This window comes from Narcine bancroftii, chromosome 12, assembly GCF_036971445.1.
Source record: "Narcine bancroftii isolate sNarBan1 chromosome 12, sNarBan1.hap1, whole genome shotgun sequence".
NCBI classification, from domain to species: domain Eukaryota; kingdom Metazoa; phylum Chordata; class Chondrichthyes; order Torpediniformes; family Narcinidae; genus Narcine; species Narcine bancroftii.
The window spans coordinates 98,519,096-98,535,520 of record NC_091480.1 but is presented as its reverse complement, the minus strand read 5'-3'; the positions used below and the strand labels follow the sequence as shown (position 1 = coordinate 98,535,520).

Genomic DNA, 16,425 nt, shown 5'->3' with positions numbered 1-16,425 from the left:
ACAGAATTGACCCTGCTGCAACTACTTCTCCTGGGAGGTCATTCCGTTCAACCACCACTCTCTGAGTGAAAAAGCATCCTCTTCTATTACTCCCAAAGTTTTTCCCCCAACTCTAAACTTATGACCCCTTGTTGCAGTCTCCCCTACCCTAGGGGAAAGAGCCTATTCACATCTACTCTATCTATTCCCTTCATAATTTTAAATACCTCTATCTAATCCCCTCTCAACCTTCTACGCTCCAATGAATAAAGTCCCAGTCTACTCAATCTTTCTTGTATTCAAGATACTGCATTCCAGGCCACATTTTTGTCAACCTTTTTTGCACCCTCTTTACCTTATTTATATCCTTCCTATAATTTGGAGACCACAACTGCACACAATACTCCAAACTTAAACCAATACACCAATGCCTTAAACAGTCTCAACATCACCCCCCAGCTCCTATATTCTATGCTATGATTTATAAAGTCCAGCTATACCAAAAGCCTTCTTCATCACCCTATCTATATGGGAATCCACCTTCAAGGAACACTGAACCGTTAGTCCAAGATCCCTCTATTCCTCTGCATTCCTCAATGCCCTCCCTTCACTGCATACGTCCTATTTTGGTTATTCTTCCCAAAATGAAGCACCTCACACTTATCTTCATTAAACTCCATCTGCCACCTTTCATCTAACAGTAACATTCGGCTCCTGAACTCTTTCTATCTCACTTTTAAAAGCTTCCATCTTGTCTAATATCCATTTACTTTCAATCAGGTTCTCCCAATCAACTTTTGAGATATCTTGTGCAATGCCATCGAAATTAGCTTCCACCAATATATGATTCCAACTGGATGACATCCTTTCTTTTTCCATGAAACTAATAGATTATGGTTACTGGTCTTGTCATACTCCCAAGTTCAAGTTTATTATATCCTATTGCACAAGTACAACCTGATGAAACAGTGTTCTCTGGCCCTCTGTGCAAACCACAGACACCCAACTGGACATAACACACATACAAACATAGCACAAATATACATATATAAATAAATAAAGTTTTCAGTAAAGATGAGAGTTTTGGAGGGTGAGTGTGAGCAGCTCCTTTGGGTCGTTCAACATTCTCACTGCCCTTGGGAAGATGGTCCTCAGCCGGGTGGTGCTGGCTCTGATCCTCCTAGATCTCTTTCCCAATGGGACCAGCTGAAAGATGCTGTGGGCAGGGTGGAAGGAGTCCTCAATGATTTTGCACGCTCTCTTCAGATGATGATTCCAGTACATCACTTTGTTGGGGTGCGGGGGGGGGGCTCCAGTCATCCTCACCTCCAATCCATTTTTCTGCAACCACCGCATCACATTTTGATGCAGCCGGCCAGGACACTCTCGATAGAGCTCCCACTCACATCTGAAGAGGAGGTCATCTCTAACACCATCTTTAGATTCTGCTTCACAAAATGTTCCAGGCCATATTTAACAAATTCTTTCCATCAAGTCCCTTAGCAATCCCAGTCAATATTAGGGAAGTTAACATTCCCTTGTATTATAAGCCGAGTCCTACAGCTAGCAATGATATTCTCAGATATATATCCTCTAATTCTTGCTGAGTATTGTCAAGCATGAAATATAAATCTATTAAAGTGGTCACCTTTTTTTCATCTCTAAATTCTACCAAAGTGGTATTTTAATTCCATGATGGACAACTTTCAACTCCCGTGACTCTTGTGTAGTAACTGGCTGCCTAAATTACATTTCCCACATTCCATGATATTGAAATAAATTAGCAGTAAACCACTAGAAGCAAAGAGATAACGGGAAATATCATTTATTTATTTTCCACGTTAATAGATAGAAGAGCTTTCAACATTAAAACAGAAACTATGGAATGATAAAGTGTTTTCTATGTTTGTTCCAACAGTGAACTATTCAATTCACCACAATTCACTACATTATTAATCCATTGTTTCTGCTCCTCATCTGATCTGGATTCAGGACACCCTTCACATCTTGTGTACAATTTTGGTCTCTTCATCTGGGGAAGGACATTCTTGTTGCAATTTAGGGAATACAGCAAAGGTTTCCCATCTGATTTCTGGGATGGCAGGACTGATGCATATGGAAACACTCAGGTTGCACTCAATGGAATTTAGAAAAATGAAAGGGGATGACTTAAAGTCATACAAAATTCTGACAGGATTAGACAGGTTAGATGCAGGAAGAATGTTCCCAATGTTGGGCAAGTCCAGAACAAGGGGGTAACAGTCTTAGGATAAAGAGTAAGCCATTTAGCACTGAGATGAGGAGAAACGTTTTCACTCAGAGTTGTCAACTTGAAGTCCCGACCCAGAAAGTGGGCTGTTCCAGGGAAGAATAGAGACAAATATTGACTGGAAAATCTGGAAGATTGTGAACTTGGTTAATCTTCCAGTGCAAGATGTGTCTATCACCCAAATAATGCAAATGATCTCTGGGGAAATACCACAGTCCAGTCTCGGGTCCAAACTGAAGCATTGAGCCACTGCTAAAAAAATTTGCTGATACAATACTTTGGGACAAAACATTAGCAACATTGACACACCCTGTATTTAATTCATTGAATTTCTTGGTCCAGTGGATGAATGCTACATGACCTGGATTATTAACACATCTTTCCTGAATAAAGTATATTTGTGGAATAAAAATGGCTGAAGTAGCAGTATAAAACACAAAACTCAGCAGGTCGCACAGCATCTACAGAAAATAAAGGGAAACCAAATTTTCAGGCCTGAACACTGTCAAGTAACAGTATTGTTGGATTGAACCACAATAATCATTATAAATGAATGAAAAACGTCCTGGAAAAACTCCAAAAACAAACTTTCACAGATTCATGCTAATTAACAAAACTCAGTGATGTATACCCAGCTTGCAAAGCTCACTTCGTCTTGTTGTTTGCTCTCAGTATAAACAATAAAGTTTATTTCCAAGCATTATAGAAAATAACCAAAATTTATAGCTGAGACTTTATTGGTGAACAATAATAATACAGCAAACATCATCCAACCAGGAATATGAAATGTGCTAACGCATGGTGGAAATGTACAAAATTATTCCTGTTAATTACAGTAACCTTTGACACCGGCTTAAACTCAATTTAAATTCATTTGTATTTGCAGTCTAAAATTGTAACAAATTTACATGAGGAAGCAAAATCCCCTGGTCACACAATATACTGAAGCATGAACCAACCAAGAGAAAGTATAAAATTAGTATCTGGAGTGAAACACGACAGTCAAAACACTGTGATTGTAGCACGTGCATAAAATTGCTGGAGGAAGTCAGCAGGTGACACAGTGTCAATGGTAGGTAAAGAGATATAACCAACATTTCAAACCCAAAGTATACATTAATTTTAAGCTAGATTGAGAAGCAGAAGATACAATAATGAGTACACAAATAACCAGTTGATCAAATGAATGTACAAGTGTTGTGACTGAAGTTCAATAGGAAGACAAAATGAAAATAATTTGTTAAAAATGTTTCTAACTTTGTTCGAGATTCAGCTCACAGACATATTCATAGGTGATTAAAGAATTGTTGAGATTATTCATTGGAATTTTTAGTGATTTAAAAGAAAGATCAATTATTTCTTTGAATCAAAACAGTCTTCTCAAGAAGGGGAGAGAACACGTGACTCAACGAAGACCTCATTCATGGCAAGTCTGGCATTTTAAGAATACACTTTTGATTTAGAATACACAGAGATACGAGAGACAGGTTATAAATCATTCATCAATTTAGAATTGACATCACATTTTCATCAGTAGTACGACGCCTGCAATGAATCGTACTGAAATGTAGCCTGTTACCAAGGTAACACCATTCCCTACACAGCTCATTCAGAATGCAAAACACATTTTCTGTTTTATTCTTAGATATCACATCATTTCATTCGGGTCATAAGATTGACTTAAAGAAATGAGTGACTTTTACAAATATCATTTCAGAAGATTTGAATTAGCACTTGTAAAATTCTATTTTTAAGCAGATGTGCTTTCAACTTATTCTTGCAGAATCAGAGAATGTGTTGAATGAGAAATAGCCACAAAATGAAGTTTAATTACAACCTTTCGGCTTGAAGGTATCCTTCTACGTAAAGGAAAGTGAAATAACTCACTGTACCAAATTTTTGGTAACTTGGGAGATTAGGCACATTAATTTATGTTAAATCATATGACAATAATACTTATTATTGCACGGTTGGAGGCTGATATCGCCTCAAACCGTGCATCTTGGTGCCTCACAGTTCGGCGGGCAGCAACCTCCTTTGAAGAAGACTGCAGAGCCCACCTCACTGACAAAAGACAAAGGAGGAAAAACCCAACACCCAACCCCAACCCACCAATTTTCCCTTGCAACCGCTGCCACCGTGCCTGCCTATCCTGCATCGGACTTCTCAGTCACCAACGAGCCTGCAGCAGACGCGGACATACCCCTCCATAAATCTTCGTCCGCAAAGCCAAGCCAAAGAAGAATACTTAGAACACAAATTTGATTCAAGGTAAATACATTTTCAGCTATTCTAACTCTTATAGGATCAGGTCTCAACAGAAATTGTTTTGCGCACTTCTCTATATTATGCATCATCCTAAAGAGCACGAACCGTTCAGTACTCTTTCCAACCTCTGCATATCAACTATGCGACTCTTTCCCTTTATAATTGCTTGACCAGCATGGAGGGGCATCGTTGTTTCGACTCGTTAATGAAAGTAGCATTGAGTTTTTCACTGTTTATTTGAACTCTTAAAACAGTAAAACTATACTTAAAACAATTAATAAACGGACAATAAACTATTAATACTTTCAAAAGTGCACAGCCAACGTTGCCCTGGTTCTACACAGCACCAAAGTAAATTCAAAATCTAAACTTTGTTTATATTACACACGCAGAAAAAAGACCTCGACTTACTGGCTGTCACTTTAGAGACACACCAATAATTCATAAACAATATGCTAGCTACTAGTTTCTTGCAAATATGTGTTTGCAAGTCATTTTAACTCTGACATCAACCTTATCTGAACTAGTACTACCTTATCACCCAGAGTCTTAATCACCATAATTGCACACAAAGAGCAAATGAAAAAAAAATGGTGGTGGTGTAACCGCAGTCGCCCTGAGACAGCAGAGACTCAGTATTCCTCCGCTGAGTCCTACTGCTTGGTCTTTATGCCGACAGCCCCATAGAGGATTTAAACAGCCCGTAAGAGGACCTGGTAGTGTCTTTTAAAAATCTGTGAACACAGGTGCATGGCAAAGATGGCAGCATCCATGCTTGGCAACAGACCATAAGGGTTATGGGTTGGCAGGTCACCAGAGGGTCTAAGGCATTAATAGCCTCATAGCTGTATTGGAGGTTTGGAAGCAGGAGCTCAGATTCACCACTAAAATAAACAGGAGGCCGTGCAGCCGCAGATCCACAAACACTCAGCGTCTCTGAAGGGTCTTTTTTTTCTTTAACTGGTGGAGGCCGCTGAACTAATAGCACCTCTTTGTGGACATGAACAGCAGGCAAAAGCTAACAAAGTTTGTGTGATATGTTCATGAAAAAGAATCTTGAAATTCAGGAAAATCAGTCACAACACCCCTTCAAACTGGCAGTATTGATGCAAATGTTGTAACAGCAGCGTTGCCACCATTGCGTTTCCAAGAGAGAGTGGGGCTGCAGGGTCCTTCTGCTTAGCCATGCTGCCCGATGGCCCTGTGCATTTAAATTGCTTGTAGAACAGGGCTGTTAGCTATTTTTATATCCATGCCCCCCAGAGATCCAGATTTCAACCAACCCTCAGTAGACAGACATTATGGATTATGGGCTTTAATGATGTGCAGGGCACCAGATTGGGAGAATATACCCCAGCCAAAAGGGAGAAGTTTTGAAGGTTCCAAAAGAGTAGAGCAGTAGACCAGGTTTCAGCTCCGAGGTCAGCAGCCGAAGGCTTCAGACATTGACGACTTCCTAACACTTCAGGTTCTCTGAACCAGAGGTTGAGCAGATGCAGCTTCGAAATTTCAGGTTCACCACTAGACAGGAAAGGAGTACGTGGAGGATGCAGGGATATGAGGGACAGTAACATCAGCGGAGGTGGCAAGATGCCCAGACATCGAAGGACTCGCTTCCGCTTCTCTTTAATAATATAGTAGTACTTTATTAATGGCACCTCTTTGTGTGTCTTTTGTATGCATGACAATAAATGGAATCTTGAATTTTGAAGGTGTTCTGTTACCCAAACCTTTACTACTTAGATTTCGCATTGGCAAACTACTTACAAGATACCGATATAAAAACAGGATTGCTTCATAGCTTTGATAATCAGTAGGAAAACTGGCAAATTACCTTCCATCCCAAAGATGTTCCTTTTATGACCTCTGAGGCCTTTGAAATGCCACCCTCTAAATACCCCCAAAGGCCAGCTTCATTCATTGGGTCCTCATAAAGTCTGCTCCCTCACATACGATAGTTTCACTTGTACAAAACAGCAAATATTTATTCTGAATTTACTTCAAATTTCATTATTTTTCACCTTCCAAAGCAACTGGCCACATTATAACATGCAACTTAAAAAATATTGAAGGCAGTACAGTTGGCGTAGTGGTCAACACAACAGCTTTACAGCGCCTGCGATCGGGATCAGACCTGGGTTCCAATCCCGCACTGTCTATAAAGAGTTTGTACGTTCTCTGGGGGCTCCTGTTTCCTTGTACTTGTTTGTAGGTTAATAGGGTGGCATGGATTCATAGGGCCAAATTGGCCTGTTATAGTTCTCCATGTCTAAATATTTTTTTTAAATTGCACACAAGCATCCCAAAACATGTTAATTTTTTTTATTTACTAGTTCTTTTAAAATAAAACCTTTTTGTCCACTTTGACAGAGCATAGAAGCAACTTCTAAAACGAGTCAGTTTGACCAGTGTGCCAGAAAATTATGAATGGGTGCTAAAGAGTAATCTTTCCAGATTGCCATTTGCAGCAAAATAGGTAAAAATGTGTTAATGTACTTACAAATTGCAGCAAAACAAATATCCAGCAGCTTTTCCTCTCACATTAAAGCACAGTGTGTCAAAATGGCATTAGGCCACTGTCAATTCCAATATGAAAATATAACATGGCAAGGAGAGAAAGAATTGGAGAGAATGAGTAGAAATAGATGTGGCAAAGTGCAGCGCTACAGATGCACTTTATGTAGCGTCGGTAAAGTGCTACATAAAGCACTCAGAGAAAGTATGCAGAATCAGAAAAGAGTGGAAAGACAGGTATTGCACAAGATGGACGTGAGAGAATGCAGACAGAGAAACAGACACAAAATGGTTGGGAAAGAATTTTAAGGAAAGAATGGGTGTATTTTACAGGGAGGAGTAAAAGCCACAATAGAGGTTGGCAGAAACTACATGAACCCTTCATTAGGGATTTGGATGATGAAAAATTTTGGCCCAAAACGTCAACCCTCTTTTGCCTTCCATGGATGTTGCCTGACCCACCAATTTCCACCCATCCAGATTGGAGGAACAACACCTTATTTTCCATCTGGGCACCCTTCAGCCAGACGGCATTAACATCAACTTTTCTGCTTCTTACTAAATCAGCTTGTCTTTTCTTTCCCCTCCCTCTTTCCTGTCTTTCCAGTTCTCCCCTCCCTTCCCCCTTACCATCCAGCCATCCCTCCTCCTCCCTCCCTCCCTTCTCCACCTCTTCTCTCCTGCCTTTGCCACCCACCCCCCCACTCTTTTGTCCAGATGCCTGCCGGAATTTTCCCATACCTTGATGAAGGGCTCAAGCCCGAAACGTCAGTTATGTATTTTTACCTTTGCTACATGAAGGTAATGTTTGACCTGTGGAGTTTTCCAGCATTTTGAGTTTTTTTTCTCTCTCCAGCATTTGATGTGCAGCTCCGGTTTTCCAGTATCTTCCGTCTCTCGTTTACTTCCCTATTGCAAAGCAAATTTCAATAAAAAAGGGTAGCAGAAGATACCGTCCATGAGAAAGTGGTGGTGGAGGATGACAATCCATTCAGGGTCAGAGGACCAGAGCACAGTGGGCAATCAACAAGCTGGAGGATCTGCATCCGGGATGGGGCGCTTTATCGAGTCAGCGTCTGCAGGTGTTGGGGCATCTTTCACCATTACATAATATTGCTTGGAACACATTCAGATATGCAAAGTTCACCCTCTCTGGCAATCTCACCACGTGAAACCATGATGGCAACTTTGTCTTGCTCTCTTCATAAAGACATCTTTTTAAATGCCCACTGCTCAGCGCATCAGGCCATGATAATCAAAAGTCCATTTATCATTCACAAATATAGTTGTGGACCAGATAATAATGGGGAAAACATTTATGAATGCACAAATAAAATACTTACATACATATTCTGGAATTACCATAAAACATTAGCCCAACCTTGTTCAACTTGAGGCTCCTTTCAGTCCACTCAAATACATGCCCCAACACCTGACAATTTCTTGGCTGAAAGCCTCCAAATTTGACCCTATGAGTCTCTTCATTTCAAAAGGAGAGCCCTCACATCCCTAAATTGGCCACACCTCTTACATTCTTGCAGGGATCAATATGACCAGTGGAACAAAAAAAAACTTATTCCAACTTTTAATTAGTTCAACAAGAGAGAACTTCAAATTCCTGGGTCTCTGCAGATCTGTCAATCACAAAGAAGGCTCATCAGTGCCTAGACTTTGTGAGGGTGCTTGAGGCGGTTCGGTTTTCACCAAAGACTCTCAGAAACCTCTACAGGTGGACCGTGGAGAGGAGCATTCTGGCTGGATGCACCACTTTTTGGAATGGAGATGACAAATCTCAGGACAGGAGGGTTATTAACTCGGCCTGCAACATCACAGGCACCAGACTTCACTCCTTCAAGGACATCCACGAGGCAGTATCTTAAAATAGCAGCCTCTATCCTCAAAGACCCCCACCATCCAGGCCATGCCCTCTTCACTCTGCTACCCCTGGGAAGGAGGTACAGGAGCCTAAAAACGAGCACTCAGCGGCACAAGGACAGCTTCTGCCCCGCTGCCATCAGATTCCTGAATGGTCAATGAACCAAAGACACTGCCTTACATTTTGTGCACTACTTTTTTAATATATTACTGTTGTAAGATGGTTCATAATATGAATGTTTGCCCTGTGATTCTGCCACAAAACACTGAATTTCGTAACTTGTTCATGACATTAAATTCAGATTCTGAAATATGCTCATCTTTTCTGATGTAATGAGGTTATTTTGTCATTTTTGACACTAAATCAAGAAGTAGAACTGCTGTTTCCTTAGTGAACCCAATTATTCCTCAATTCTTAGTTTTAGCCACTAACCGCTGCTTCTTTTTAGAGTACATAATACAACATAGAGAGGATTCTGCAAAACTAAAGACACTTTTGTCAGACAAGCCGTCTATTTTCATCATTCACTGTAGCATTGATAACGCCAGAGCCAAAGCTCTCAAATACCCAGCTGAAACACTCTACACCATGTGGTCATCACCCATTTTTGGTGCAAACCTGAAATCAGTACATTAATGAAACTCACTTCAATTAACCAAATGCTCTGCAAATAAAAAAGGAATCTCTTCCACGACTTAGCAACCCCTAACCCTTCCCTGAACCACCAGCCACACGTTTTTGGCACATGGTGTCATGGAGGATTTAGACCAGCTGATGCAAGAAGGGATGCAGTTGCATCACAAGACATGATCTCAATTCCACTATGAGGCCCAGGATACATATTTAGTAAACGCATCTAAATTCCACCATGGGGCCCAGGATGCAGTTGAACAGGAAGACATTATCTAAATTTACACTATGGGGCCCAGGGATGCATATGAATCAGTAGACATTAACCAACTTCCACCAGGAGGCCAAGAGATGCAGTTGTCTTTTGTCGGTCGCAGCCAGTCAGGAGACCTTGAAGATAATTAAATAATTTGTTCAAAGAGATAAGATCTGAAGCAAACAACTTTTGGGTAATATAAGCCGTGGTCCCACTGCTGAAGTTTGAGACTCTCCAAGAGGTGGCAACATCTCTCAGCAAGAAGAAGAACTTCAAGATTCCAAACCGACGTCCCGGTCCGGGGAGGTGGAGAAGCTGCTACCGGCGCCCAGACAACCTACTACAAGTGTGCAGTTGTTGCCTCGCTTAGGCATTGGGACCAGTCCAGGCATTGATAAGTATAATTGGGAAGGGCTTGCATATTGTAGTGTGAATTCAGCTTTAGATTTAGTAATAAAGCCTTGTATAAACTGATCTTTTGGTAGCTCAAACACTGTGACCAATCTAAAACTATGAAAATGAGAGGTACAAGTTTACCCAAGACACATGGCAACATTGAAATACTGCCCAAGACAGAAAGGAAATGCAGGACAGAAAATATGAGCAAGTTTTTTCAGTTGTTCTTTGAAAGCAACAACATATTTTTCAAAATAAAATCGATAATGTATCTAACATACTCATGATACAATGCTATAAACATGCCCAACTGGGAAAAAACACTGGTCTATTTTCACAAATTACCAGTACCAATAATATATATTCTTACCATGACTGAACATCATAGATACATCACCACAAAATGTTGACAGAAAAAAATTAGGCAAAATTACTAAAAATGTGATTTGCATATGTTAAAACAGAAAATCAGATTCCTATAATTTTGTTAAAGTAACTTAGCTTTCATGGTCTTTAATTAGTTCTACAGTTGCTGAAAAGAACCTGAAATTGCACATTCATACAACTTAACACTTTACAAAACAATGTGCGTGATTTAAACTTAGCTGCTTGCTCTCCAATGTACCCTGAATAAGGCCTAGGATTAGCTGTGGGTACTGTATGGATTATGTGAGATTAATGTTATTGGGTCAGGACAGAATCATGGATTCACATAATGGTGGATGAATAAATTAAATTGGATTATTTAAAAATCATAGCACAAATTTTTTCTGTTATTTTGAATCCTTTAAATGGGGCCTCTCTTGCAGAAATAATCCCTTGTCATGTCCTAAAATTAGAACATAGATTCTGAAAACTACAGTAAATACAGAAGCGCATGTTCATTTTGGAAAATGAAATATTAAGTATTGCAACTAAACACACCAATGTATCCAGCCAACTTAGTTGGCATACGGGACTCATCTCATTTGCCTGCATTGGCCCGTATCCTTCTAAATCTTTTAAACTGCATTCAAAGAATCACAGGATCTAGACATATTTATTGTGGAAAATAAAACAGGCTCCTATAAAATGCAACACAAGTCTGATCATCTGTCCAGAAACGATTCTCTGGATAGTTCATTACAAGCTGCCATTTGAAATAGAAATTGACATTATTTTGCCAATTTGCTCTCTAACTCACAGTTATTGGAAATATTAGTCTATTGACTCTGCCTCAGCCTTCTCCATTAAATCTGCTCTGAGACTTCCTACTCAGGTAATCCAATCTTCTCCACACTGCCTTCTCTCATTCCTGGAACCATTCTAGAGCATCTGCACCCTACCAAACGGAACCATCATTAGGAATGTGGATCCTTTAAATCACAACTGTTTAAATTCGATTATATGGCAAAATAAAAAATGTGCATATATGGTGATTGTTCAATATTGTAGAACATCTTTGCTGATGACAAGCGCATCTGAGATCTTAGAAAGGATGTGATGTTGTTGGAGAGGGTGTAGAGGAGATTTACTAGGATGATTCCCGGAATGCAAGGGCTAATGTACGAGGAGCGTTTGGCAGCTCTTGGGTTGTATTCATTGGAGTAGAGGAGAATGAGAGGAGATCTCAGAGGTATTTTGTATTTTGAAAGGGTTTAGATAGGGTGGATGCGGTTGAGATGTTTCCCTTGGTGGGTGAATCGAGGACAAGGGGTCATAGTCTGAAAATGAGAGGTTATCTATACAAAAGAGATTAGAAAAAACTTCTTTAGCCAGAGGGTCGTGGATCTGTGGAACTCGCTGCCGTATACAGCAGTGGAAGCCAGATCACTGGGAGCAATTAAACAAGAAATAGACAAGTATCTCATTAGTGAGGGCATCAAGGGATATGGGGAAAAGGCCAGAAATTGGAACTAGTGTAGAGTAGCTTAGTGTAGATTTACAGAACAGATTAGATGGGCCTAGTGGCCTGGTTCTGTTTCTTTGCCTTGTGATCTAGTACAAGTTAAAATCCAAAAATAAGGATTTTCAAATTCCTTTCATTAATAAATTTACTTTCTGATACAAGCTTGATAAAGCATTGTTAGTTTGAGTTTTGGTGTAATTGACTAGAGTATTCCTCTAACTGCACCTCTAGCTCATTACATTACAGATTACGGCCCTTACATAAAACACTCCTTTCTTTTCAGGTTTTAACCTTAGCTCAGTAATACTCTCAAATATCAATATGCTAAAGTCCTAAAAAAAGAAGCCCAAGCACACACTTAAGTAGAGGACTGAATGAGGAAAGTCACCCCTCTTCAGGTAAGATGTTGACCCACCATCCTACCTATCTCTCAGATAGAAATAAAATATACTTTCCTGGATAATGAACATGTTTTCACAGACATAAATTTATAAAATACCGATTTTACTTTGCTCATCTCCAAGGAAACTGGCTCAAAGTGTCAGTCAAATCTACAATGCTGCAGATAATTTCAAAGATAATTGAGAAGAGAATAAATCAATTTGAATTTCACATTTTGCTTGTATATCATGCAAATTATTATAGTAATGGAGGAAAACTTTGAGACAAAATGTTCAGTGGCATGACATAAAATGAAAATGGTAAAGATGTAAATACATAATAGAAAAAAAGAAACCTTGCTTTGTTTGACATGACTGTTATATCAAGGAAACAATGGAGAAAGCTCCACCTGCAACTTGATCATACAACTTATCACTTTTGTCTAACCGCAGCGATACAGGCCTCACAGCACCCAGGAGCACACAGGAAGAAACAGTGTGGCAAAGAGAAAGTGACTCTTCTTGTTGGGGATGTCAGCTAATGCTCATGGCATTTCTTTGTCTCATGGCAGACAAAAGTTGAAGTGTATTTTTTTAATGTGTTGAAAGGAAGCTTGAAACTTTGTACCAAAATGCAAGACCCAATGCAGAGACATCAAGCTCTCAAAACTAGATGCTGGCTGGAAATTTGTAGAAATAAATTCAGGATAATATTTGTATAGAAAGATTTGCATAATATACCAGAAAATCTCCTAATGACTAATATGCAAAAATACAAACTGAACTAAATAAACAAGGAAGAATGTTTACTCAATCAGGAAGTAAAAAAATATTATTAAATTTGATTCTCTTAAATTTTCAAGATTCTTGAATTTTCAAGATATCTCATCAAGATTTATTTATTGCCACAGAACATAATATTACACAAAATTGCCTTCAGCCTGCCATAAAGGCAGACGAAAATTCGCTATTCGTGTTGCCCGATGCCCCGAACTCCAGATCCAAACTTCCGACACAATTAGGAAGCCTTCAGCACCTGAAACCCTTCCGAGACCATTTTTGCCCTCCAACCCCCTCACAAATTCTGGTTCTGATACCTAATGAGCCAGCCCTCAGCCATGGGACGCCCCAACCACAAGCCACCCGAAGCTTGTGTGGGTCGCTCAGCCCCTCGCTAGTCTGCGCCGTAGTCACCGTCCTGTTGGGGTAATCTCCTCTGCTTCTCCTCAATGGGAGGACCGTTCCAAGTGTGGAAGCAGCAGAAGCAGTTACTAACTGAATATTCTTCAGTCTCAGGCCATAGCCAAACTCACTCTCGTGGCTCAAAAATATATGAACAAGTTTATCACTAGCGATGTGCTGAGATAATCAGACCCAATATGACTTCAAATTTTGTGAGAAGCAACAGAGAAGAGAAAGTACTTCTTCAGAAAAGAAAAGAAAATTTAAAACCGTTCCCACATGTGGTGTATGGTCATTTATTCATCCTATTCCTTCAGTATAAGGGAATTAGGGGTTACGGAGAGAAGGCAGGGTCGGGGTACTGAACTTTAAGATCAGCCACGATCTCGTTGAATGGCGGAGCAGGCTCGAAGGGCCGAATGACCTACTCCTGCTCCTATCTTCTATGTTTCTATGTTTCATGAATAAATTGGTGGACCTTTGGTATGTCGAGTGTTCAAGTGTAATGTTTTAAAATTAATATAATAACCATAATTGAATAGGCTCATTGTCTTTTTTCTTTGGCTTGGCTTCGCAGACAAAGATTTATGGAGGTCTATAAGATGTAAAGAAACACAATGTAATTTACAACTGAATTCTCATATATCTGTAATTAGAGGATTATAAAACAAATTCATAGAACTTCATACTACATGGGATTGTAATAACTTACATCAACTATTTTCACAGTAAATGACTGAATGTGGGGGGGGGAAAAAATCCACACAGGATATCTACCTCATTATTGTACCACTGCAGAACCCAATTCATATATTAAAAAGCTACAATCCAATGATTGAACCCTTTAACATTTGCAATACGCCTGCATCTTTAGTCCAAGATTCAGTATCATGTGCAAGTGAAATTTAAAAGAAAATCATCTTTCATAATTTTCTTTTACTGTCAAAGTTTTACAATAAATGTCAGATCTAAAGTTGAATTTACCAAACAGATCTTCAAATTGAGTTTCCTGATTGAGCCTTTCTTCCTTCTCCCTACCTTCTTTCTCAACAACACAAGTAACGACCATCTTTTGTGGTTAGGAGAACAATTTGAATAAACGTCATCATTCCACAAGGGTGGATCTGATTCACCTGTTTAAAAAATTGCATTATCGACCCAATGTACAGGGTACAGGACATAGTTTCTTGTTCAGCACTCACCGGTGCTGGCTTTTCCAGAGAACTGGGTTAATCTTTCAACATGGCAGTCTGCAAACACTGTGGTTGAAGTAAAAACACAATGTTGGAGAAACTCAGCTGGTCAAATAGTGTACTTTATACAGCAAAAATAAAGATCCATCACCAATGTTTCAGGCTTGATCCCTTCATCGATGAAGGGCTCAAGCCCAAATTATTGGTCATGGATCTTTAACTTTGCTATACAAAGTACACTATTTGACCAGCTGAGTTTCTCCAACATTGTGTTTTTAATCTTCCAACAACCCTAACTTTCAAGTACTTATCCAAAATATCAAGCCATGAATGGACTTGCTGAAACCTTGGCTTAAAAATCTGGAACTTTTCACTTCTTCTGTGATGGTCATAGTTGTCTGTTCATTATTTTAGGAAGCTTAATTCACTTATCGCATGAATTTCATGTTCACCATGGGGTAAACTCACTGGTTTGTCAGGAAACAGTCAACTTTCAAGTATGCCTGTCATTGTTTATTGAAAGGATCTACTTGTGAATATCTTTACCTTAATAATATTCTTTCTATGATTTCTCATGCAACTGTCCTGACAGAAAGAAATGTAACATCTTAGGTTCCGAAGGCTTTAATCGTAACCTATGAGGAGCCAGATTCTTTCTAAAATAGTGAAAAGTAATTGCAATTCTGGGAATTACTTGAATTGACAACATTCAAAAGCAGGCAACCTTACGGACAAAGTTAAATATCACAAGCCACACTTGCACCAAGAGATGTAGTAGTCGAAAGGTGAATTTGTGGGTTTTCAATGCTGACATGTTAGTCACTATAAACATTGGCATTGATTAGAAGCTCAAGAGCTCCTGTGTTTTATCAGAAATTTCCTTGAAAAACTATTTGCATTTAAAAAGTCTCTTTTATGAGAACAAGAAAAAGCTGAACATCTCTCTGACAAATACAGGGCCTGAAAGTTACACCAGTGATGTTACACCAGACAAATATAGGGCCTGAAAGTTACATCAGTGATGTTACACCAGACAAATATAGGGCCTAAAAGTTTCATCAGTGATGTTACACCAGACAAATATAGGGCCTGAAAGTTACATCAGTGATGTTACACCAGACAAATATAGGGCCTAAAAGTTACATCAGTGATGTTACACCAGACAAATATAGGGCCTGAAAGTTACATCAGTGATGTTACACCAGACAAATATAGGGCCTGAAAGTTACATCAGTGATGTTACACCAGACAAATATAGGGCCTGAAAGTTTCATCAGTGATGTTACACCAGACAAATATAGGGCCTGAAAGTTTCATCAGTGATGTTACTCCAGACAAATATAGGGCCTGAAAGTTACATCAGTGATGTTACACCAGACAAATATAGGGCCTGAAAGTTACATCAGTGATGTTACACCAGACAAATATAGGGCCTAAAAGTTTCATCAGTGATGTTACACCAGACAAATATAGGGCCTGAAAGTTTCATCAGTGATGTTACACCAGACAAATATAGGGCCTGAAAGTTACATCAGTGATGTTACACCAGACAAATATAGGGCCTGAAAGTTACATCAGTGATGTTAGACCAGAC

The 16,425-nt window shown here is 39.4% G+C and overlaps 1 protein-coding gene across 29 annotated transcripts in view; it reads right to left on the bottom strand.

Moving 5' to 3' along the window:
• The window catches only part of LOC138746747 (protein TANC2-like), a 502,350-nt gene that overhangs the window by 289,748 nt on the left and 196,177 nt on the right, over positions 1–16,425 (bottom strand). For 13 of the 29 annotated variants that reach the window (XM_069905092.1, XM_069905112.1, XM_069905113.1 and 10 more), the window contains one exon: positions 7,817–7,939. The exons of the other annotated variants lie outside the window; for them this stretch is intronic. In XM_069905092.1, coding sequence (XP_069761193.1) covers positions 7,817–7,889 — 73 coding nt within the window. In that variant the 5' untranslated portion in view covers positions 7,890–7,939. The remainder of the gene's footprint in view (positions 1–7,816; positions 7,940–16,425) is intronic. 29 annotated transcript variants of the gene reach the window in all.